The 22,250-nt window shown below is 50.1% G+C and overlaps 2 protein-coding genes across 6 annotated transcripts; one reads left to right on the top strand and one right to left on the bottom strand.

Annotated features, from left to right (window-relative positions):
• Positions 1-817: 817 nt before the first annotated feature.
• On the bottom strand, positions 818-9,899 carry DTYMK (deoxythymidylate kinase). Of its 2 annotated transcripts, XM_068421046.1 has the most exons (6): positions 9,436-9,899; positions 8,857-8,965; positions 7,660-7,750; positions 4,692-4,889; positions 1,302-1,361; positions 818-1,224 (listed from the first exon to the last, which is right to left on the bottom strand). In XM_068421046.1, the coding sequence occupies exons 1-6, from the start codon at positions 9,563-9,565 to the stop codon at positions 1,219-1,221; spliced, it is 594 nt and encodes a 197-aa protein (XP_068277147.1). In that variant the 5' UTR covers positions 9,566-9,899; the 3' UTR covers positions 818-1,218. The 2 variants fall into 2 exon arrangements, with proteins under 2 accessions (XP_068277147.1, XP_068277146.1); XM_068421045.1 differs by having other exon boundaries at positions 818-1,361; positions 9,436-9,898.
• ING5 (inhibitor of growth family member 5) lies at positions 9,785-21,846 on the top strand. 4 transcript variants are annotated; one of them, XM_068421041.1, is made up of 9 exons: positions 9,785-9,915; positions 11,742-11,831; positions 12,508-12,674; positions 13,729-13,840; positions 15,695-15,788; positions 16,776-16,911; positions 17,608-17,669; positions 18,605-18,674; positions 18,934-21,846. In XM_068421041.1, exons 1-8 carry the CDS (start codon positions 9,879-9,881, stop codon positions 18,645-18,647), a joined length of 741 nt encoding a protein of 246 aa, XP_068277142.1. In that variant the 5' UTR covers positions 9,785-9,878; the 3' UTR covers positions 18,648-18,674; positions 18,934-21,846. The 4 variants fall into 4 exon arrangements, with proteins under 4 accessions (XP_068277142.1, XP_068277143.1, XP_068277144.1 ...); XM_068421042.1 differs by having other exon boundaries at positions 9,787-9,915; positions 11,742-11,813; XM_068421043.1 differs by lacking the exon at positions 9,785-9,915 and adding an exon at positions 10,133-10,306.
• Positions 21,847-22,250: the final 404 nt, after the last annotated feature.

The following is a 22,250-nucleotide window of genomic DNA, read 5'->3' as shown; positions in this document are numbered from 1 at the left end:
TGGCTTTTTAGGCAGGAGCCTAAAGCTAACATGAATTAGATGACTTCTGTGTGTGTCATCTCCTTCCAGTGTTGCTGGAAGGGCCTGATTCAGCATTACAGGTGCTCACCTCCTTCACAAGGAGTGTTTCTGCTACCACGTGCTGGGCAGCTGCAGAGTGAAGGCAGCAGCTTTTTCCATTTCAGCTGATGTTTGCATCAGCAATTTTGGTTTAAACCTTTGCCTTCCTCTCCCTGCTAGTGGATCAGTCCGATCCACCTCTCTCACTAAGAGTTAGAGCAGGATTTAGTCTCTGTATCAGCCAGCTTGGAGCTCAGTCCAGCCCACACTGCCAGAAGGTGAGTTAACTGTCCAGCAGACACATTAACTCTTCTGGTCATCCCCATATCTCAGTGCACCTTATTTGATTTAACCCTCCAGTTTATTGTGGTTTGCTGGTTGGTCCTGATGCCTCAGAGGAATTCAAAGCTGCTCTGCAGCCTGTGCTGGGCTGTTTAAATTGCACTAGTCACAGGTGACTAGTCCTCTGATCTTGGCCACAGGAGTAACTTGACCAGTCTAAAATAATTCATGTGCCATTCGCCCTTGAAACTGGCCTTGGTAGGAGCTGACACATCGATTTCAGACTCTTACCTGCTCACAGCAGTTCAGTTTGTGTCTCGTTCTCACTGAACAGACTTGAATTCCTCTCTCCCTTCATTCCACACCTCTAGCAAACTGCTGGGTTTAGTGCCTGAACTGCAGCACCTTCACCTCCCATCGAGCCTTCTAGAAGATAAATGATCATACCAAAAAAAAAAAAAAGCCCTGTGCAAAATGTTTAAAAGAATAATTTATTAGCAAGTCGTCTACAAACAGTTTCAGCACAGGATGCATCTACTGGAAAGGCAGAAGAGTCCAAACCATGGCAGTTCCCCAAAACTGGGAAGGCTGGTGCTGCTGCCCGTGTCCAGGGGCAGCCCTGGGCTCCATACCCACATCTGCACGACAGGACTGGGGCTAGAAGGGCTCTGACTTGAAGCAGGGAGGTTTTTACGAGAGATTTATGTGCTCATCATATGTTCATTTATAAAATACAGCAGGAACTATGCAGGCTGGTGGGGAGGAGCAGATAAAATCACAAGGACGCCAGGGAATACGTGGGATCGAAGCTGTGGTGACTGGAAGGTGATGGAGGGGGCTCATCCAGCTGAGGAGATCCAAGAGGTGAGTTGTCCCTTAGGTCTAAAAGAATAACCCGCATAAAGCTTTTATTTCCAGAGCTCTCCCAAAGGTTTATTCTGAACTTCCTGCATGGTTACCTCTGCAAGGGACTTGATATCTCTGTGCAGGTCTTCTATGCTCTTTGAAGCATCCATTATCTGTTTCCAAGACAAAAAAAATAAACATGTTGCTCAATTAACACCACCAAATGAGAAAAACTCACCCTGCAGTTACATCTGCTCCCTCCATTACTCAATATTGTTACTTATTCATGAGCAGTGAAATGAGCTAATTACACCTCCTGCGCACTGCTGCTGGAGAGGAATTGGAAAAACCTTTTATTTAGGAATAAGACATTTAAGAAGTAGATGTGGGGCTGGATGAACGGAAACAGAAGAAACTGCTGCTGCATAGAATCATGGAATGGTTTGGGTTGGGAGGGACCTTAAAGACCATCCAGTTCCAACCCCCTGCCACGGGCAGGGACACCTTCCACCAGACCAGGTTGCTCCAAGCCCCATCCAACCTGGCCTTGAACACTGCCAGGGAGGGGGCAGCCACAGCTTCTCTGGGCAACCTGGGCCAGGGTCTCACCACCCTCACAGCAAAGAATTTCTTCCTCACATCTCATCTCAATCTCCCCTCTTTCAGTTTAAAACCGTTCCCCCTCGTCCTGTCACTACTTGCCCTTGTAAAAAGCCCCTCTCCAGCTTTCTTGTAGCCCCTTCAGGCACTGGAAGGTGCTAGAAGGTCTCCCCGGAGCCTTCTCTTCTCCAGGCTGAACAGCCCCAGCTCTCTCAGCCTGTCTCCACAGCAGAGGGGCTCCAGCCCTCTGAGCATCTCCGTGGCCTCCTCTGGACTCAGCATGTTGTTTGCTGACAGATTTTGGGGCATATGACCTAAGTCAGGTAAACATTCTTCATCCTGTACTGCAGTCCCCCAGAACCATCAGCATACTGATCCTTCAGCGGTTCTGCAACATAAACTCCACCCAGCAGAGTAGGAACCTCTAAAAACCCACATGATGTTCCAGTTTCAGGTTTGTTGTGGTTTGTTTTTTTTCTTGAAACACTGCAAGCTGAGGTCCTCAGCCTGAGGTTTAAAGACTAGCAGCTGAGGGAGTGACCAAGGTGAAGGAAGGATTTGGTGAGAAGATTCATAGAGAGTTCTCAAGTTCTTTGTGTAACCAATGGTACGAGCTGCGCTTCACGCCCTGGGCTAAAGGGTTCTTTGGCAGTGGTGGGTGTCTGTTATTCTGTCTGACCCCGAGGGGCAAAGAGCCAGGAACACTGACTACACCTTTAACACCGAAACGGGATTTCCCTGCTCATTTCGGGGACGCCTCTTCATCATCTATTCTGATATTTATCTGTTCGGTAGTTGCGCAGTTTGGGATCTTTTAAACAGATGCGTTGCTTTAGCAAAACCTCCTTTCAAGCAACAGACAGAAAACAAAAAGGGAAACAAAAAGGGAAACAAAAAGGGAAACAAAAAGGGAAACAAAAAGGGAAACAAAAAGGGAAACAAAAAGGGAAACAAAAAGGGAAACAAAAAGGGGGGGAAGAGGGGGGAAGAGGGGGGAAGAGGGGGGAAGAGGGGGGAAGAGGGGGGAAGAGGGGGGAAGAGGGGGGAAGAGGGGGGAAGAGGGGGGAAGAGGGGGGAAGAGGGGGGAAGAGGGGGGAAGAGGGGGGAAGAGGGGGGAAGAGGGGGGAAGAGGGGGGAAGAGGGGGGAAGAGAGAGGAAGAGAGAGGAAGAGAGAGGAAGAGAGAGGAAGAGAGAGGAGAGGAGAGAGGAGAGAAGAGAGAAGAGAAAAGAGAAGAGAAAAGAGAAGAGAAGAGAAAAGAGAAGAGAAGAGAAGAGAAGAGAAAAGAGAAGAGAAAAGAGAAGAGAAGAGAAAAGAGAAGAGAAGAGAAAAGAGAAGAGAAAAAAGAAAAAAATAGAAAAAATAGAAGAAAAAAAGAAAAAATAGAAAGAAAATGAAAAAAAACAGGTAATAAGAGAAATGAGTCCCACTGCTGTAATGCCAACAAAGATCAGAGTTTACACACTCTACACAAGTTCTCACATGACAGCACACTTGTTAAATGCATTCTTTTGGGGTTTCTGTGCTGTGGTCCATGTTTTCTGTCCGCCTCTTTCTCCACTCAGTCATTGTGATGTGGGAAAGGCAATTTCCTACCACAACTTTTACTGGAATAAAAGTTCTAGTTGACGAGCTTGTTGTACATTTAGGTCCTTCAGGTTCTGACAATACACAAAGAAAATCCTGGGATGGAATCATGTTTACCTGAAACAGGCTGTGAAGAATTAAGTTTACCTTATGCAGTCTGATCATTTGGCAAACCTGTGTCCATCTCCAGCTGCTGGTGACTATTCATAGCCTGTGTCCTCCCCTGTCTGCATGAAAGCTCCAGAATGAACAGATGGTGCCTGTATCTCATGACCGAGCGCCGACAGGGGGATGGAGATGGTAAATTGGATGCCCTCAGGAAAACCTCAGCCTAGGGGATCTACACATGGGATAAAGAGGGAACACCTCCTCTTCTGGGATAAGGCTGCTGCAAACTGCTCCAAGCGATGAGCGAGAAGGAAAAGCGACGCAGCAGCACGGAACAAAAGAGATCGTGTATTTGGAGAGACTTCTGGTAGCAGTAAGACAGCACATGCTGCCATAAGCTGGCCATGTGAGAAGGAAGGTGATCATTGGTAAGGCAGACACAAGCTGCAGGAGGACCCAAAAAACCTCCAGAATCCTCAGCAGATGTTGCAGGACTCCAAGGAAAGAGGCAGGGAAGAGCACAGGGGTGTCCCACTGCTTTTTACCCAGGTTTGGCAGTTTGTCTTTAAGAAAAAAGAACGATCTTTAGCCTGGAGAAGAGGAGGCTCAGAGGTGACCTTAGTGCAGTCTACAACTACCTGAAGGGAGGTTGTAGCGCAGTGGGAGTCGGCCTCTTCTCCCAGGCAACTAGTGATAGGACAAGAGGACACAGCCTCGAGCTTCGCCAGAGGAGGTTCAGGTTGGACATTAGGAAGCATTTCTTCTCAGCAAGGGTCATTAGCCATTGGAAGGGGCTGCCCAGGGAGGTGGTGGAGTCACCATCTCTGGAGGGGTTTAAGAAAAGCCTGGACATGGCACTTAGTGCCCTGGTCTAGTTGACAGGGTGGTGTCAGGGCAACGGTTGGACTCGATGACCCCAGAGGGCTCTTCCAACCTGGTTGATTCTGTGATTTCCAGAAAGCTCTTTTGGAAAACAAATCCACCAAACAACAGTCTTCCCCCTGACCCCAACGGGGCCTCGTAGGCTGTCCTGGAACAGGGAAGTGCCCTCACTGCCACAGTGCCCTTGGCTGGTCCCCCAAGAGTCCCCCTGACCGCTGAAAAGGGGCAGGAAGGGGGAGCACAGGGATGCGATGGGCGCAACTAGGGAGCTGTCATGAGAGACCCCACCCTGGTCTGTGACAGGCACGTTCGTTAGTCATTTCCTCACCTTCCAGTTTAATGTCTCGTCCTTCATCAGATGATGGAAGGACTGGAGAACTTTCTCTTGGAAGGAGCTGTTCTCGTAACGTTCATTTCCAAAGTTCCCTCGTTCCGCTGCTTTCTCTGGGCTTAAGTGAAGAAACAGAATCAGGTCTGGCTTTGGGAGTCCGATGTCAGGCTGTTTGCACCAGTCCAGGCAGAAGTTCTGTCCCAAAGAAAGACAAGCAAGTCTGAGGTGAACGAAAGGAGGGCAAAAAAGGGAAAGAAGCGGGTTAGCTGGAGAGTGGGGTGGGAAAGGAACAGCCCGAAACACTGAGCACAGGCTACGAACTGAAAAGGCAATATCACAGCTTGTCACGTGGGAATTCAGTCCTGGTGACTTGGGGGCCAGGCTTTGCTAGGTGCTGTGCACCTCATGCTGATTTAAGTTGGACAGAGCTAAAGATTTTAATCTCTCTTCTGCAGAGGCCATCAGAGCTAAATACCAAGTCATATTTTGAGTCTCCATACAGCTGCTTTCAGGTAGTTGTAGAGAGCGAGAAGGTCTCCCCTCAGCCTCCTTTTCTCCAGGCTAAACACCCCCAGGTCCCTCAGCCGCTCCTCATCACACTTGTGCTCCAGACCCTTCACCAGCTCCGTTGCCCTTCTGTTGGGGAGACACCAGTGAGGTTTTTCCAACCCTCTGTTAATTTTTACTGCCCATCCACATGATACTTTCAGGATGATCTCAAATATATATAAAAGGTCCTGCACGTGGGTCAGGGCAATCCCAAGCACAAATCCAGGCTGGGCGGAGAATGGATTGAGAGCAGCAGGACTTGGGGGTGATGGGTGATGAGAAGCTCAACACGAGCCGGCAACGTGCGCTGGCAGCCCAGAAAGCCACCCGTGTCCTGGGCTGCATCCCCAGCAGCGTGGCCAGCAGGGCGAGGGAGGGGATTCTGCCCCTCTGCTCCGCTCTCCTGAGACCCCCCCTGCAGTGCTGCGTCCAGCTCTGGGGCCCCCAACACAAGAAGGACACGGAGCTGTTGGAGCGAGTCCGGAGGAGGCCACGGAGATGCTCAGAGGGCTGGAGCCCCTCTGCTGTGGAGACAGGCTGAGAGAGCTGGGGCTGTTCAGCCTGGAGAAGAGAAGGCTCCGGGGAGACCTTCTAGCACCTTCCAGTACCTGAAGGGGCTACAGGGAAGCGGGAGAGGGGCTTGTTACAAGGGCATGGAGTGACAGGACGAGGGGGAACGGTTTTAAACTGAAAGAGGGGAGATTGAGATGAGATCTGAGGAAGAAATTCTTTGCTGTGAGGGTGGTTAGACCCTGGCCCAGGTTGCCCAGAGAAGCTGTGGCTGCCCCCTCCCTGGCAGTGTTCAAGGCCAGGCTGGATGGGGCTTGGAGTAACCTGGTCTGGTGGAAGGTGTCCCTGCCTGTGTCAGGGGGTTGGAACTGGATGGTCTTTAGGGTCCCTTCCAACCCAAACCAGTCTGTGATTCTGTGATATATTGAGAGTGACTGCAGGGCTCTGGAGGTGTGGGTGCAGGGCATGGGGGGGGGGGGCAGGATCTCCTCAATCTTTCCAGGAGAAGGAGGAAAGGCTTGGTCAGGAATGAACGTAGGTTAACTCAGCTCCACAGCTGGTGTTGCAGGCAGGGCTTCAGCTTCTATGACCACGGGATGGCTACTGAGCAGGAATGGGATGAGTGGGAGAAGAGTATCTAGGCGAAGAGGCTTGCTAAGTTGGTGAAGAGAGCCTTAAGCTAGGTTTGTCAGGGGAAGGTCGGCAATCTGTAGAGAACTGGAGGTGGGAGGCCAGAAGGAAATGTCCAGGGGATGATATGATAATGGAGGTTCACCTGAGAGCAGCACAACCCAGGTGATGTTGGGGTGGGACCTGCTATAGCCTGCCTGGCTGAAGAGAGGATGTTGGGGAACCTTCTTTAGACAGAGCTGGAAGGAGGATCACAATTGCAGGTCCGGGTACTTCTGGAGGATCTCAACCACCTGCCTATCTCCTGGGCACAAGCAATCCATGTTTCTGGAGCGTGCTGAACAAAGTCTTGACACTGGATTTGTTACTCACAAGCAAGAAAGATGTGAAGGTCAAGGGCAGCCCTTGCCTGCAACGAACACGAGACAGCGGTTTAAAATCTGGAGAGGAGTCAACAGGACAAACAGAACCACCAGGGTGGACTTCAGGAGAGCAGATTTCTGTTTATTAGGGACCTCTTAGCAGGACGCCCTGGGAAACTCACATGGAAGGCAAAGAGGCCCAGGAGAGCTGGGTGATCTTCCAGGACAGCCCCCTCAAGAGCACAATAATGAGCACAAGACTCAGGAGGATCTTACAGCTGTGCAGAAGGACCCAAAGGGAGGCTGACAGAGCTGACTTGGCTTGAAAGCAGAGACAGGCCAAAAGGCACAAGTGGGGACTTGAACAGTTCAGGCTCAATGAAGAAAATAATTTTTACCATGAGGGTGAGCAAACACGGGAAAAAGAGCCCAGAAAGGTTGTGGATCTACACCCCTGGAGATACTCAAACCTTGGCTGGACGCAGCCCTGAGCAGCCTGTCTGACATTAGACCTACTCTTGAGCAGGAGGTTGGGCTTCGTGACTTCCACAGGTCCCTTCCAGCGCACACGGTCCTGTTATTCTTTGCACATTTATGAGCCAGCAGCCAGAGCAAGCGTAGAGAATCTCAAATGAACTCACATAATCATTCTCCAGAGTCAGAGACTGGCTTCCCAACAGCCAGGAGTCTGTCCAGACTGACAAAGAGGAACCAAATGAGTTTCTCTGCCCTTTCTGGGGAAGGGGTAGACCCAGCAAACAGATCTGAGCTGGAACTTCCACCCCTCAATTTCAATCCCCATTTCCCCAGAGGAGGAGCCTGGGCCACGCACCCCGACGTCCGTATCAGGCCTCTAACTGGAGCCGTTTCCCCACATACAGCGAGGGGCAGGGGCTGCTGGAGGTCTCACTCACCTCTTTGGCACTGGTGAAGGCCACTCCAGAAAAGGCGTATCTGTCAACCACGAGCGTGATCCCTTGATGTAGCTTCTCTTTCATCAGCGGTCTGGAGACCATGTGGGAGAAGAAAAAAAATAGTTACACTCCTTTCTGGTGACATGAATGGAAGGAGTTCGTCTAAAAGGCTGTTCATGAGGCCAGGGCTTCTCTATTAACGTACATCATCATAACCAGGGATCGTTAGCAGCGCTCCACGACGCTGGTGGCAGACAAACAGCTGTTTCTGCTCTGTCCTCTAACAGACATCAAGCAAATACCCTTTCAAGACACCCAAGTTCAGGGTGCCCCAGCGCAGGGCGCTGCTCTAGGCAGCTCCACGGCTTACAGGCAAGATCACAGATGAACTATGTTTAGGCATGACCAGCTTAGTCCTCTTCCCTTTTTAAGTGGCGCTGTAGGTTTGTGACACCCTCTGCCTCGGTCAGAGCAAAGTGTCCTTTATTCACAACGACAGTTCTTACTGCAGCTCATTCACCTGCCTTCTGCCCTCCTAGTTCGCTTGGCAGAATCAGCAATGCTGGTTTTAAAATAATTAAAACCATTTTGCAATATAGATTTCTAGGGGAAAGCAACAGCTGACACCAATTTCCCTCGCTCCACATGTGAAGACTCAGCTGGGCCAAAAGCAAGGGTAGCCACTCACGGCTGAATCACAGAATCATTTTGGTTGGAAAGGGCCTTTAAGATCATCAAGTCCAACCATTAACCCAGCACTGCCAAGGCCACCACTACCCCATGTCCCTCAGCACCACATCTACACGGCTTTTAAATCCCCCCAGGGATGGGGACTCCCCCACTGCCCTGGGCAGCCTGTGCCAGTGCTTGACAACTCTTTCGGTGAAGACATTTTTTAAATTCACAGGCTAGACTGGTACAGTCTCAGCTCCCCAGTTCTTGAATCCAGTAGGCCACAGGGATGGAAAACATCGCACCTGATGGTTTCAAAAAGCAAACTGTGGGATTTGATCTGGGAAAAATAAATCCAAAGCTGTACGAGGTGCTAATGGTCCTTGACACGTTGCTTCCAGCCACGTCTCCCTTGCTAAACAGGAACGTGCTCTCGTACCTGCTGTACCCACTGCGAGCTAAAACCCTGGGCAGGATTCAAAGCCTCACGTTTTTCTGTTACAACATAAGGAAGAGGATCTTTACACGTGTTCCCAGCGGTTAGCGGAGAAGAGCAGGTGAACGGTGTGGTCCTCCAGGTTCTTCTCCTTCCCCAGGTAGGAGCTGATGAGCTGCCCGATCTCCGTCGTCCTCTCTGTAGGGAAGAGGGTGAGAAGGCGAGAACACTGCCCTGAGGCGCTGCTGCCAAGGGGGTGTCCATCTGTCCTGGGGGCACGTCAGGCTGTCCGGGGTCTATCTGTCACAGGTGGGAGGAGGTCGGTTTGTCTGTCACGGGTGGAGGGGATTGGTCCACCCGGGGTGGGGGTCCATCTGTCTGTCACGGGTGGGAGGAGGTCGGTCTGTCTGGAGCGGGGGTCTATCTGTCTGTCTGTACTGGGTGGGAGGAGGTCAGTCTGTCCGGGGTAGGGGTGTATCTGTCTGTCACGGGTGGGAGGGGGTCTATCTGTCTGTCACGGGTGGAGGAGGGCAGGGGCCGGGTGCGCCCCGAGAGCCCCCCGATGGCGCCCCCGCACCCCGCGCGGGTCAGACCGAGCGCCGCGGCCCGGCCTAGCGGGACTCCCTCCCCTCCCTCCCGTCCCCTCCGGGCTCCGGCACGCCTCGTACCCGGGAAGCGGAGGAGGTCAGCGCTGTGCCCGCCGGCCCGCAGCGCCTCCACCAGCCGCCGGCCCTGCGTGCTCTTGCCGGCGCGGTCCATCCCCTCCAGCACGATCAGCGCCCCGCGCCGCCCCGCCATAGCGCGCGCGCTCCGCACGCCCCGCCCCTTCCGCCACCGCTCGGCCAATCCCGGCGAGCGCCTCTGCGCCGCTCTAGCCGGCGGAAGGGCACAGAGGCGCCGAGGTCCTCCAGGGAGGCGGCGAGGCGGGAAGGGAGGCCCCGCCCTCCGCCCGCCTTGCCCCTCATGAATATGCAAGCGGGAGCGTCCCCGTCGACCAATGAGCGCCGGGCAGGCTACGAATATGGGATAAGGCCGGGGCCGCGGCCCTTGTCATGCGGGCCCGGCAGGCGGCGGGAAGCGGCGGCGGCGGCGGGGCGGCGCGGGCCGCAAGATGGCGACCGCCATGTACCTGGAGCACTACCTGGACAGTGAGCGCGGGGCGCCGCGCGGCGGGGGGGGGGGCGGCGGGGGGAAGGTGTGCGGCGGCGGCAACCGGGGCAGCGGCGGCGGCGGCGGCGCGGGAATTAGAACTGCGCCATGGGCTGGGCGGGGGGGGCGGTGCCGCGCTGCGTCATCAGCCGCCGCGGTGCGTCATCACTGCGCGCCGGGGCGGGGCGGCCATGGCGGGCTGCGAGGGGCCCGAGCGCCCGCCCGCCCGCCGCGCTCCCCCCGTTCCTGGGCCGTGCGGTCCCGGGGCGCCGCTCGGTTCCTGTCGCGCTGTGCGCCGCCGGCTCGCTCATAACCAGCGGGAGCAGCGCGGCTGCGGGGTGAGCGCCGGCCCCGCCGAGGGCTGGGCGCGCGTGGGTCAGCGCTCCTGAGGTAACCGGGCCGCTCGGGCGCGTCAGGCTGTCACCGGAATGGGGAATAAAGCTCCTTAACGCCGGGTTTCAGCATTAACGAGCAGGCGTTGCTTTATTCGGCCGAGGGGCATGGGGGAGCGCTCCATTAACATGCCCAGCGAGGCACAAATGCACGCTCATTATAGAAAAATGAATATTCATACAACTGCCGAGGAAAGCCCACCTGTTCCAAGAAACCTTATGCATATGCTAATGCAGTCTGTAATGTCTTTGGGCACGCATACTAAATTGGGGAAGGGGTCTCGGGTGGGCTCTGGTGGTTGTAATCCCCCCATTGTGGTGCTGTCCGCTGTGTGACCCCGCTTCTGCGCAATCGTGGTCAAGGCATTTTTGTTGACACGTGCGGGTGGCTCCAAGGAGAAGATCCTGTGCTGGTTCTTACAGGAGTAAGTGGGCGTGTTAATGGAGCGCTCCCCCATGCCCCTCAGCCGAATAAAGCAATGCCTGCTCGTTAATGCTAAAACCCGGCGTTAAGGAGCTTTATTCCCGATTTTGGTGGCCCAGGGGCTGCAGGCTGCTTCTGTGCCCCTCCGCAGGTGTGTGCTTAACACAGCGGGGGGTCACGCAGCTGCTGTGAGGAGAACGGGCTGTAGTAGTGTCACGGGTTAAAGCTGGGCCAGCTATTAAACCTGTGGCAGATGCTCTCTGTTATCCGCCCCCCCTCCCCCCCAGAGGGAAAGGGAAAAGGGAGAGAGACTTCTGGGTTGGAAAGTTAAAACAGTTTTAATAAACTATAATAATGAAAAAGAGTATAATAACAATAATAGAAATAATCAAATATATACAAATATATATACAAAACCAAGATTGAGCTCCCCTGAAGTCAGCCACGTCACCACCGGCACTGCAGGGCAGGCTCCGGGAAGGCCCAGGCTGGGCCTAGCGACAGTCGAGAGCTGGATTCAGGGATGCACGGATCGGGATCGGGGGCAGCAGGAAAACAGTCGGAGTCCTCCTTGGACGCCGGCCATAGCAGAAAGAGAGCGAGACCCTCGTGATCCCCCCCCTTTATACCGAGAATGACGTGTGTGGGATGGAATACCCTCGCTGGTCAATTTTGGGTCACCTGCCCTGTCCGCTCCCCCCTGCAGCTGCGACCCCCCTTCGGCTCTTCACTCGTAAGCAGTGAGGAATTCAGCAGTGACCTTGGTTTCTCTCAAGAACAAGTACAGCAAGAGCCTTTCTGCACAACATCCCTACCGGTGCCTCAGTGATAACTACAAACTTCGAGTGTTATCAGTCCTGGAAGCAGACACTGTCTGCAAAACATGTAGTTAGTTTCAGAAAGTGCAGTTACTTAGAGGAGACTGAGCTGAAAGTAAAAATCACTGAAAGGAAAATTGGCCTGGTTTGGGCCAAACCAGGACAAGTAGTTGTTGGCCTTTCTGTTCCAGGTATCGAAAACCTGCCTTGCGAGCTGCAGAGGAACTTCCAGCTGATGCGGGAGTTGGACCAGAGAACAGAAGGTGTGTGCGGGTGTCTTGGTAAGCGAAGTCTGGTCGAGAGCCTCAGCCTGAAGGGCAGGAAGAGCCCTGGGGAGACGTGTCTCCCCTCTCCCGCTTTTCTTTTTCTCGACTTGAGCTCTGTGCAGCGTTTGCTCCTTTTCTGCGAGGGTCCAGCTCACAGGACTAGATATTTTTTTGGCAGTTGTGTGTTGATTTGTAGCTGTGTGATCTCTGTACCCAATGGCCCCTTGGATGGCCTTACTTGCACGTATTTCCCCATCTGCTGAGTTGCAGATTGCCATGTGTCTTGTAAAACCAATTCTTTTTCTTTTTTGAGGTTTCTGTTGGTATCTGGTTGCACGTTAATGATTTTTAATTTGAACTATTAGAATAGCAAATGGCTGTGCAGCAAATACAATGTTCTGTGTGTGGCAGGGAAGTCGAACCCGTGGGTTCAGTTTCTGATCTTAATAGTGAGCCCATCCCCTCAATTAACTGTAAAACACTTGAGAAATCAGAATCACACCATAGGTGTTGAAGAGAGAATACCTTTAACTTTGTTCTTTTAAAAAAGATCAATACATTAAAGGATCAGAGGAAGCATGAAAGCTGTCAGGAAGGGTCTTCTAAATAGAGAGGTTGAAGGAAAAAATACTTGCTTTGGAAGACAGCTTTCTCACACATGTGAGAAAACGTCTGTGTCTCTGCTTTTCAGATAAGAAAGCAGAAATTGACAGTCTTGCAGCAGAATACATCGAATCCGTGAAGAACATGTTACCCGAGGAGCGTGTGGAACATCTGAAGAAGATCCAGAGCGCCTACAGCAAGTGTAAAGAGTACAGCGATGACAAAGTCCAGCTGGCCATGCAGACGTACGAGATGGTGAGGATCAAAACTGGGGAGATTTCTATTAAAAATGGTCTCACTCTGGAATGGTGGATGTGGAAGACACTTCCACAGTGTCCGTTTTCCCTGACATATTTATGCTTTTGCTTAAATATGTTACTGAAACAAATTATTAGTCCTCAAGCTTATTTTTCTTACTGTTGCCCTCCCCAAAAAAGCCTCCTCTTGTGTTACCAGGTTTTGTGTCGAGTAGGCTTCACTTCTGGTGAAGAGTGAAGTGAGTTTATCCCACTTGGAGATTGCTTGACCAGTAGTACCCATCTGCTGTGGAAGAATACCAGCAAATTTACCCCACTCCATCCTCCCCAGCAGCTCCCCTGTCACCTGATAATTTATTTAGGGCTGGTCTTAGTCGTAAGCAACATTTGAACTCAGCTTCTATACTATATTGTGGAGGAATGGAAGGAAATCTGCCCAGTTATCTTGGTTTCCAAGTGACACAAGAATGGAGACCCGTCAGCTCCACCATTCTGGTGTACATTGGACACCAAACGTCCCTCGATGGACCTGGTGGGAGAATCTCATTTCTTAAGAAGCACCTTTCCACTTTGCTGCTGCTGCTACTCCTGTGTCCATTTAGCTGTCCCTTGAATAATTCTTGTCTCTGTTTATTTTATCCCCTGGATAAAACTTGAGTGAGGGGAATCCATTGGACTGTCCTTGGTGTGTTTTGCCTAGTTTCTAGGGGTGCTTTGGGTTCTGCTACACCTGCAGCTGCAATATGTCTGGGTTACTTTAACTCTCCTTTACACCACCTCCTTCCCCCTTTTCCTCCCTTTCTCTCTGTAGGGGCATTGGGTCCTCTTGCTTTTGCCTATTTTCCTTTGAGTTTTTCTTTTTCTCTCCACCTGAATTCCCTTTGTATGGACCATTTCCCTTTTTCCAGCTGGGCACCCCTTTTGTGCCTTGTTCTGGAGCAGTATACTCCTGTTCGTGCCGATAACAGCCAATTTATTACACCTTCCTGTTTTCACGTGGGGATTTTAACATTTTTCTTCTGATTCAGTTGGTGGTTTCCTCTTCTATGCAGGTGGATAAGCATATCCGCCGCCTGGATGCAGACTTGGCGCGCTTTGAGGCAGATCTGAAAGATAAACTGGAAGGCAGCGACTTTGAAAACCCTGGAGCTCGAAACCTGAAAAGTGCGTAAATTTTATACGGTTGACAGCCTTTTCCAGCACTGAGCATGTCTAACAGGAAGGTTAAGATACGAAGGAGGCTGTTATTTCTGGAGGAAGAAAAGAAGTACCACTGTAGTGTACTTCTCTAGTTGTTTTTAATTCTCTTTCAATATTTACAGTGTTCTGGTGGGCAAGAAACAGGTGAAGAAAAAAAATCTAGTGCTGGGATCTAACTTACTGTCTCTGCTTGCCAGCCAACCCCGAGGCAGCCCATGGTTACTGGTTGTAAGGAGGCTACTGGCCAACGTAGTGAAAAAACTGAGCTGATGTTCTTACAGCTCTTGAGTAACAGTCTGAGTAACAGTCTTACAGCTCTCAGTAGAATCACAGAATCACAGACTGGTTTGGGTTGGAAGGGACCTTAAAGCCCATCTAGTTCCAACCCCCTGCCATGGGCAGGGACACCTTCCACCAGACCAGGTTGCTCCAAGCCCCATCCAACCTGGCCTTGAACACTGCCAGGGAGGGGGCAGCCACAGCTTCTCTGGGCAACCTGGGCCAGGGTCTCACCACCCTCACAGCAAAGAATTTCTTCCTCACATCTCATCTAAATCTCCCCTCTTTCAGTTTAAAACCGTTCCCCCTCGTCCTGTCACTCCATGCCCTTGTAAAAAGCCCCTCTCCCGCTTTCCTGTAGCCCCTTCAGGCACTGGAAGGCTGCTATGAGGTTTCCCTGGAGCCTTCTGTTCTCCAAGCTGAACAGTCTTAGTTTCAGGCTTGACCTGTTACCAGGTTAGTTCTAAGCTGTTTTTGAGGAGAGGAGATTTGCTTATTTTCCTCCCTTTACAGACTTTGAATACTAATCAAGCTGAGAACAGCAGGAAAAATTAGGAGTTGAAGGAAGGTACCAGTTTCTGTAATGTATGCTGGAAATCTCACCTGATGACAGTGAAATTTGAGGCTGGTTAACAGCCGCACAGCTTTATGCCTTTGAACTGTGAAATGAGGGGTAAGATCAGGGATGTGGAGATAAAAATTACATTAGTTGTTGAGTAACCGATTGTTGAGTAACTGGCTGAGCGCTTAAAAATATACTGAGATTTAAAAAAAGAGATATTACAGCATGTCTAATCAAATATGGTGCTATTTATATCTCACACAACGCTACGGACTAACGTTATACTGTGATGATTTAATTGCCAAAGCTGCCAACGCAAGAGTTTGGTGCTCAGAATCACAGAATCAACCAGGTTGGAAGAGCCCTCTGGGATCATTGAGTCCAGCCATTGCCCTGACACCACCATGGCAACTAGACCAGGGCACTAAGTGCCATGTCCAGGCTTTTCTTAAACCCCTCCAGAGATGGTGACTCCACCACCTCCCTGGGCAGCCCCTTCCAATGGCTAATGACCCTTGCTGAGAAGAAATGCTTCCTAATGTCCAACCTGAACCTCCCCTGGCCAAGCTTGAGGCTGTGTCCTCTTGTCCTATCGCTGGTTGCCCGGGAGAAGAGGCCGACTCCCACTCCACTACAACCTCCCTTCAGGTAGTTGTAGACTGCACTAAGGTCACCTCTGAGCCTCCTCTTCTCCAGGCTAAACACCCCCAGCTCCCTCAGCCGTTCCTTGTAGGTCAGACCCTCCAGACCCTTCACCAGCTTGGTCGCCCTCCTCCTCGCCTCCTCCTCACCCTCAGTCATCCTACTTGCCAATTTGGCATGTTTGTGGCGTAAAAACATATTTCACAATCAGCATTTGTATCCAATTACTTACGGAGGAGGATTTGAAAACAACAAATGCATCAAAAGAAAAACATCTGGGGATGTTTCTGGTATTCACATAGGTTGAAACGACAGGGGTTTTTTTTCCTTTGTAGAGGGACGAAGTCAGAAAGACAAAAGAGCCTCTCGCGGTCGAGGCAGGCGAACATCTGAAGAAGATACACCAAAGAAAAAGAAACTCAAAGGAGGGTAAGGCCTATACCCAGTCACAGCTCTGGTGACTTCAGCTTGACACCTCGTGAATTTTCCACGAGCTCATGTTACCGTATTTATGACTTCTGTCTGGCTGGTGAGTGGTGTTAAGAGTGTTCTGGTCTTACTCCATTTCATTAGTGTCCTGCTTAGGACGAGTCAGCTTTGTTGATTAACTCCTTGGTTGGCATGTGGAAACTCAGCGTGTTTGGAATGCCCTGTGCCTGGAAGGACAAGATCAGTGTCGCTGTTGGCAAGCTGGGAGAAAATAGCTTTGATTTTTGGCTATTTTTAGCAGTTGCTTGTGGTCTTAGTTGTAAAAAGAAACACTCACCCATCAGGATGAAAACTGATGTTGTTGTTCTAGAAATCTTGGAGAATTCTGGGGGTTATTTTCAAACAATCATGTCCTAAATAATCTTGAATAATCGAATCTGGTTTTGTGAAGCAAGGAAGAAAGCATGTCCCCTTTCTCATATGTTCATTAGAGGGGCCCTGTTAATTCTGATTTTTCAATAGGCTAAATGGAGGGACAGAAAAGAAAAAAATAGTTTCCACTGAGCGTTACTGACATGTAAACTTAATACATTCCTGTCAGAGCAAGGGCATTCACTCATACCTGGCAAGGAGAAAAGAATATATATATATATATATATATTAAAAGTGGGGATGGGAAATCAGATTCTTCTGTCTGTAGGCAGAAGTGATCAGTACATTAAATCTGTTACTGGAGTCGTGGCATCTATAAATCCTCCTCTTAATCCTTTATAGTCAAGCTCATGTTTTGTGTTTGATCAAACCTACGTTGTGATCATATTTATTGGATGATATGTGATAATGTAATGTAAACTCTAAAGTAGGGTCAGTGTGTTTTAGGGAAGATATTGTTAAAAATTAATTTCCCCAAGTGGGATTTAGATCTCAGAAACACGGTGTTGCCTGCACCTGAAAAGTGTTTTGTCCTCCGTCTGTCCTTGCCCACAGATTGGAGTTCGCTGATACCATCCTGTCGGTGCATCCCTCGGATGTCCTAGACATGCCAGTGGACCCCAACGAACCTACCTACTGCTTGTGCCACCAGGTGTCCTATGGAGAAATGATTGGCTGTGACAACCCAGATGTAAGCACTCGAGATGATTTATTTTCAGATGGTTGCTACATCACAACGCTGTGAATCACAGAATCACAGAATCACAGAATGTCAGGGATTGGAAGGGACCTCGAAAGATCATCTAGTCCAATCCCCCTGCCGGAGCAGGATTGCCTAGACCATATCACACAGGAACGCGTCCAGGCGGGTTTTGAATGTCTCCAGAGAAGGAGACTCCACACCCTCTCTGGGCAGCCTGTGCCAGTGTTCGGTCACCCTCCCTATAAGGAAGTTTTTCCTCATATTTATGTGGAACCTCCTGTGTTCCAGCTTGCACCCGTTGCCCCTTGTCCTGTCAAGGGATGTCACTGAGAAGAGCCTGGCTCCATCCTCATGACACTTGCCCTTTACATATTTATAAACATTAATGAGGTCACCCCTCAGTCTCCTCTTCTCCACGCTAAAGAGACCCAGCTCCCTCAGCCTCTCCTCATAAGGGAGATGTTCCACCCCCTTCATCATCTTCGTGGCTCTGTGCTGGACTCTCTCTAGCAGTTCCCTGTCCTTCTTGAACTGAGGGGCCCAGAACTGGACACAATATTCCAGATGCGGCCTCAATGTGACATCCGAGGCAGGGGGCACTTGTTCAGTTAGGTCACAAACTGAAGGTAACGTTTGTGAAACACTAAGCGTCTCCTCGGTGGGTTTTTCCTTTCTGTTTTGCAGTGCCCAATTGAATGGTTCCACTTCGCTTGTGTGGACCTCACCACCAAACCAAAAGGGAAGTGGTAAGTAGGACAACACGCAGCGCTTTGGTTTTTATCGGGCTACAATTTGCCTCTACAAGAATCACAGGAGGAATTAAAACCCTGTTGTGACCCTTTGTGACAGAGGAGCTTTGCTCTTGTCATCGGAGGGTTTGCATCCTCTATGGTTTGGGGTTGTGTTTGGGTGAAGGTAGAAGGTACAAGGGGAATGTTCATCCTATAGGCTACTTCCACAGGAGTCTTAGCTGCTATAGATTCGGGTGGGAGAGAAACAAGGACCTGGGCACATGCAAAACTGCGTGATAAACGGAGCAGGTTTTGACCTGAGGCTTGTGTAAACGTGCGCATGTTACACCTCGGGTTTGCTGTCTTGTGTAGTTGTGGCTGCAGGCAGAATTGAGAAGACACATTTGGGTTTTTTTCCACTTCTGGAAGCAAAGTTTGAAGACTGCTCTGGGTTTTGCTTAGCTTGGAAAGAGTCTGAGGCTTGTTCTGTACTTGGTTTCTGTTTAATGGACTGCTCTCGGCTAATTAACAAGATGCCTGTCAGAAACGGGCTGAAGTGCAAGCGAACCGTGATCACTGGAGGGAGAGGAAGGCAGGAGTTGGAGGAATGTATCTTTCTTCTTTTGCCTGTAGAAGTTTGTGTGACAAACTTGGAGAAGTTACTTTACTTGGAGTAACTTCTAGGTGAATGAAGTAAGGTGAATCACAGCTGTGAGGGGCTGATGTGCCCAGGGAGCCTTAGTGCTGTCTGTCACTTGTGCCCACCCGGGCTGGTACAGTTCCTTTCCCATTTGCCCACGCTCCCTGCACGACATGAAAATTGTTGCAGTTACTTCAACTGGCTGCTTTTAAACCACCCTCCCACCCACTTGTTTCCAAATAATAAAAAGAGCTCTTGGGCTGTGTGTTGTTAACTTCAGCAACTAATTACTGCCTCTTTTTCCCTGTAGGTTTTGTCCACGTTGTGTTCAGGAAAAAAAGAAAAAGAAGTAAGGAGTAGAGGGGAATACATCCTCTGAGGCAAGAAGAATTTAATATATTCCTTCCTTCATGTTGCAATATTATCTTTATTTTTTTTTTTTAAACTACCCTCCTTTTTCTGGTATGATATTTAATTGTTCAGCGGCCAGTTGTAATTCCTGTTCTTTTATAGGAAAATGACTTTGGGAGGGAGGGAATTTGCCACGGGGATTTTATTTATGTTACGCTTGCACAGCACTGGAATGGGTGTTACTATGAAGTGCTAGAGCAGCCGGTAGCTGTAGTCTCTGGTTTATAGGAGTCTGTGAAACCACGTAAGACATTGCAGGAGAAGGAAATACCTGGATCTTCAGCACGGCGCGTCGCCATCATCGGAATAGTTTAGCCCTGGAGCTTGGCATGGTGGAGAAGAAGGAATTTTCGTCGTCGTAGCCTGCGTGAAAGAAGTTGGCTCCATTGTTTAGGTGTGAAGTACATTTGTTGTGTGGTTTTGTAGTACAGAAAGGAACAGGAAAGCTGGTTTTCTGTTTCTAGTTTCCCTTTCCTCAAAGCCAAGGACCGTGCTGAGTTTTGCCAGGGCAGGGCTAGGATCATACCTCTCTCCCATCTTCTCTTCTGGGGAATTTTGTCTGTCTTACCTTTGCACTGCCTTTGTTTTACTTGACCTTGCCCCCATTCACATGAACCTTAACAGAAGCAAACCATTAGACTTGTCACCTCCTTCTAGAAAAGGGTTTGTCTCTTTTTGAGAGAAAACCTTGACACAGCGAAGGAATTGTCCCGTGGTGTCTCGTAGTGACAGTAGCACTGGGAGAGCGTGACCTTTCCTGGCTGTTTCCATTTCTCTGAAGATTTTTTTAAGTACGTTACTGTGAAGATGAAACCTACAGTATTCTTTAGAGACAGAAGGTCGGATGTATTCATAAAATAAGATGAAGGCCTGATTTTTTGTGACTTGTGCCTGCCTGTGTGGCACCTGGGTAAATCAGGAAAACAAGCTTTAAGGGAAGGCTCCAGTGAGGAGGATGTGTACGTCCCCAAGAGGCAGCTCTGTGGTAGCTTGGGGGGTTTGAATAGCCTTTGCCGTGAAGCACCGCTGTTGAAGGCGGCCATTCATTTTAAAATGACCTCTTGTCTTTTTCTTGGGGGACATTTGCATGTTTTTGACTTCTTTAAGCTGCCTTTCAGATGATGAATGTGAATCCTTGCTGTTATCCCAGTGTCAGTTGCTGCAGTGGAAGGAAGAGAAGGAAATCAGGAGTAGGAAAACAAAAGTCCTTCTGTTTTTTTTTCCTTACTCTGGATGCAGAAGTTGAGGGAAGAGCAGAGATAACTCTTGTCTGTGTATATATCCCCTGTATTATGGGGCTTACAATAAAAGATGTTGTGGGGAAAGGTGGTTCTGCTGGTGGAGGGGGAAAAAAAAAAGCCCCAAACCAAAACACCCTGCAGCAGTAGGCACCAGGGTTCGTGAACTTGCTGGCTGTGATCCCTGACGGGTGTTGCTGGCTGCCCTGTGCAGGGCTGTGTACTCCTTTGCATACCATTGTGCAGGAGCTCTTGGTATAGACTGCTGGAAAGGCAGAGGAAACTTCCAGATAAGCTTTTGTTCTGCTGTAAAAACAGCCCGAGTAAACAGTACAGAAGGAAAAAAAACCCACTTCTAGTCAGATTTTGGCACCTGTTTCCAAAAGAAAAGTCTTTTTTCCCCTGTTACACTGACCCTCTTACTTGTGTTTTGCAATGAAAGAAAGTAGAACACAGCTCTTGCCGATTTTCCTTCCCTGCTTTGCTCTGTCGGGCTTTGTAGATGCTGCAGGTATGTCAAGACTTGACACAGAAGAGACCTCTTGATCCCGAGACAGCTTTTCTGTGAACATTTTGATTATTGTATCAGCTATGGGAAAAAAAACCCCAACCAACCCTGTGTCCAGGGTCCTGTCATTGTGTATGAAGTTTCCATAGTCACGTTTACAGGCTGGTGCACGTTTGTCACTGTTGCCATTGTGGTGGCACCCGGAAAGCACACAGACAAATTAAAAGGTTGCTGGAGGAAAAGCACAGTCCCACCAACCTGAACTTAGACTGTCAGCCCTCTTTTTTCTTTCTGCCTCTTTTTTTTTTTTGAGAGAACTTTAATCATGATACCTCATAGCCAGCCTGTAATTCAGTAACCAGCGAGTGAGACCTCACGGACCCTCCACACTGGAGTAATGTCGGAGCATTCCTGCAGCCCCAGGACTAGTGTTGATGCCGTTTCAGGGTTTATTTTCCCTTCCATCCAGTGGTATTGTATACAACTTTTTTTTTTTCCCCTTTTTTTTTTCCCTAAGGCTTTATTAGTAGTGGAATCACTTGCAATTCCACTGCACCCTCTGGAGGTCTTTTCCTGGAAACATGCTGCAGCTACGGAGGAGTAAGTGCGAAGGTGACCACCCTCAGCTCAGAAAAGATGGTCAGGTAGGACAGCGAAGTGCATTCTGTTAGCAAGGGCGGGCTGGAGCTCGGAAGAGCAGATATTTTTCCATTTTAACCAGCAAAGCAAAAAGAAAAATAAGCTCTAGAAGTTAGCATCAGCCCTCCAAAGGCAAGATAGGTCGCTAGGAACTGTGAGTAGCGTGAGGTACAACATCCTCCTCTAGGATGTAACGACTCTAATGTGTCAGGACATCTGAGACCAGCAATAAACTGTCCCACTCAGAATGTACCAGCACGGCGGCTCCAACGGGCTCGAGAGCATCTCGTGGCCGCTTACACCTGGCTTTAGAGATGATTTTTAAATACTCCTTATAGACAGAAACACCAGTAGCCTTCATTTTTGCTTACTAAAGGATTTAAATCTTTCTCCTGACTTTTGAATGTACAGTGTTAAATATACTTTTCCTGGAGAAGGGTGAACGAGACTGTGATAGACGTAAAGGAATGTTCCACTAAAGATTGTCGAAACACCCTTTAGTGTGTTTAGTGAAACCCTGCGGGGTTCAGCTTTGTTGCAGCTCATCTGAACAGGAGGTGAAACGACTTTAACCCCATCGTTCTGTTTTTTAAAAGGAATTAGGTGTGTGTTCCCTTTGTAAATGGAAGAGAATATAAATCTTTTTATTACAAGAAAAAAAAAAAGGAATGTAAAGTAAAAATGTATATCTGTATTTTTGGATCATGCTATAGATAATGGATATATTGTTATAAATAAAGTATTTTTGGGAACAAAGATGGATGAGAGCTGCTTGTGGTGGCACAAGAGTGCTTGGGGCAGCCGTACCGGGGTTAGGGGGCGGCTGTACCGGGGTTGGGGGCGGCTGTACCGGGGTTGGGGGCGGCTGTGCCGGGGTTAGGGGGTGGCTGTACCGGGGTTGGGGGTGGCTGTACCGGGGTTGGGGGTGGCTGTACCGGGGTTAGGGGGCTGTACCGGAGGGGGCTGAGTGCCCCGCCCTCCGGCCGTGCTGCAGCGGTGGTCAGGCGGTGCTGGGCCGGGGGCCGTGGCCGTGCCCTGCGTGGGGCCGTCCGGGGCGGGCGGGACGGCCCGGGGTGCGGGGTGACAGGCGGGACCCCGGCGGCTCCGCGGGGCGGTGGGCGCTGCGGCGGCCTCCCGCCGCCAGGCGGCGCTGTGCCTTG

The sequence above is a fragment of the Nyctibius grandis genome, chromosome 32 (assembly GCF_013368605.1).
Source record: "Nyctibius grandis isolate bNycGra1 chromosome 32, bNycGra1.pri, whole genome shotgun sequence".
Taxonomy (NCBI): Eukaryota; Metazoa; Chordata; class Aves; order Nyctibiiformes; family Nyctibiidae; genus Nyctibius; species Nyctibius grandis.
Note: the sequence above shows the minus strand (reverse complement) of the source record. Positions and strands in the feature narration are given on the sequence as shown.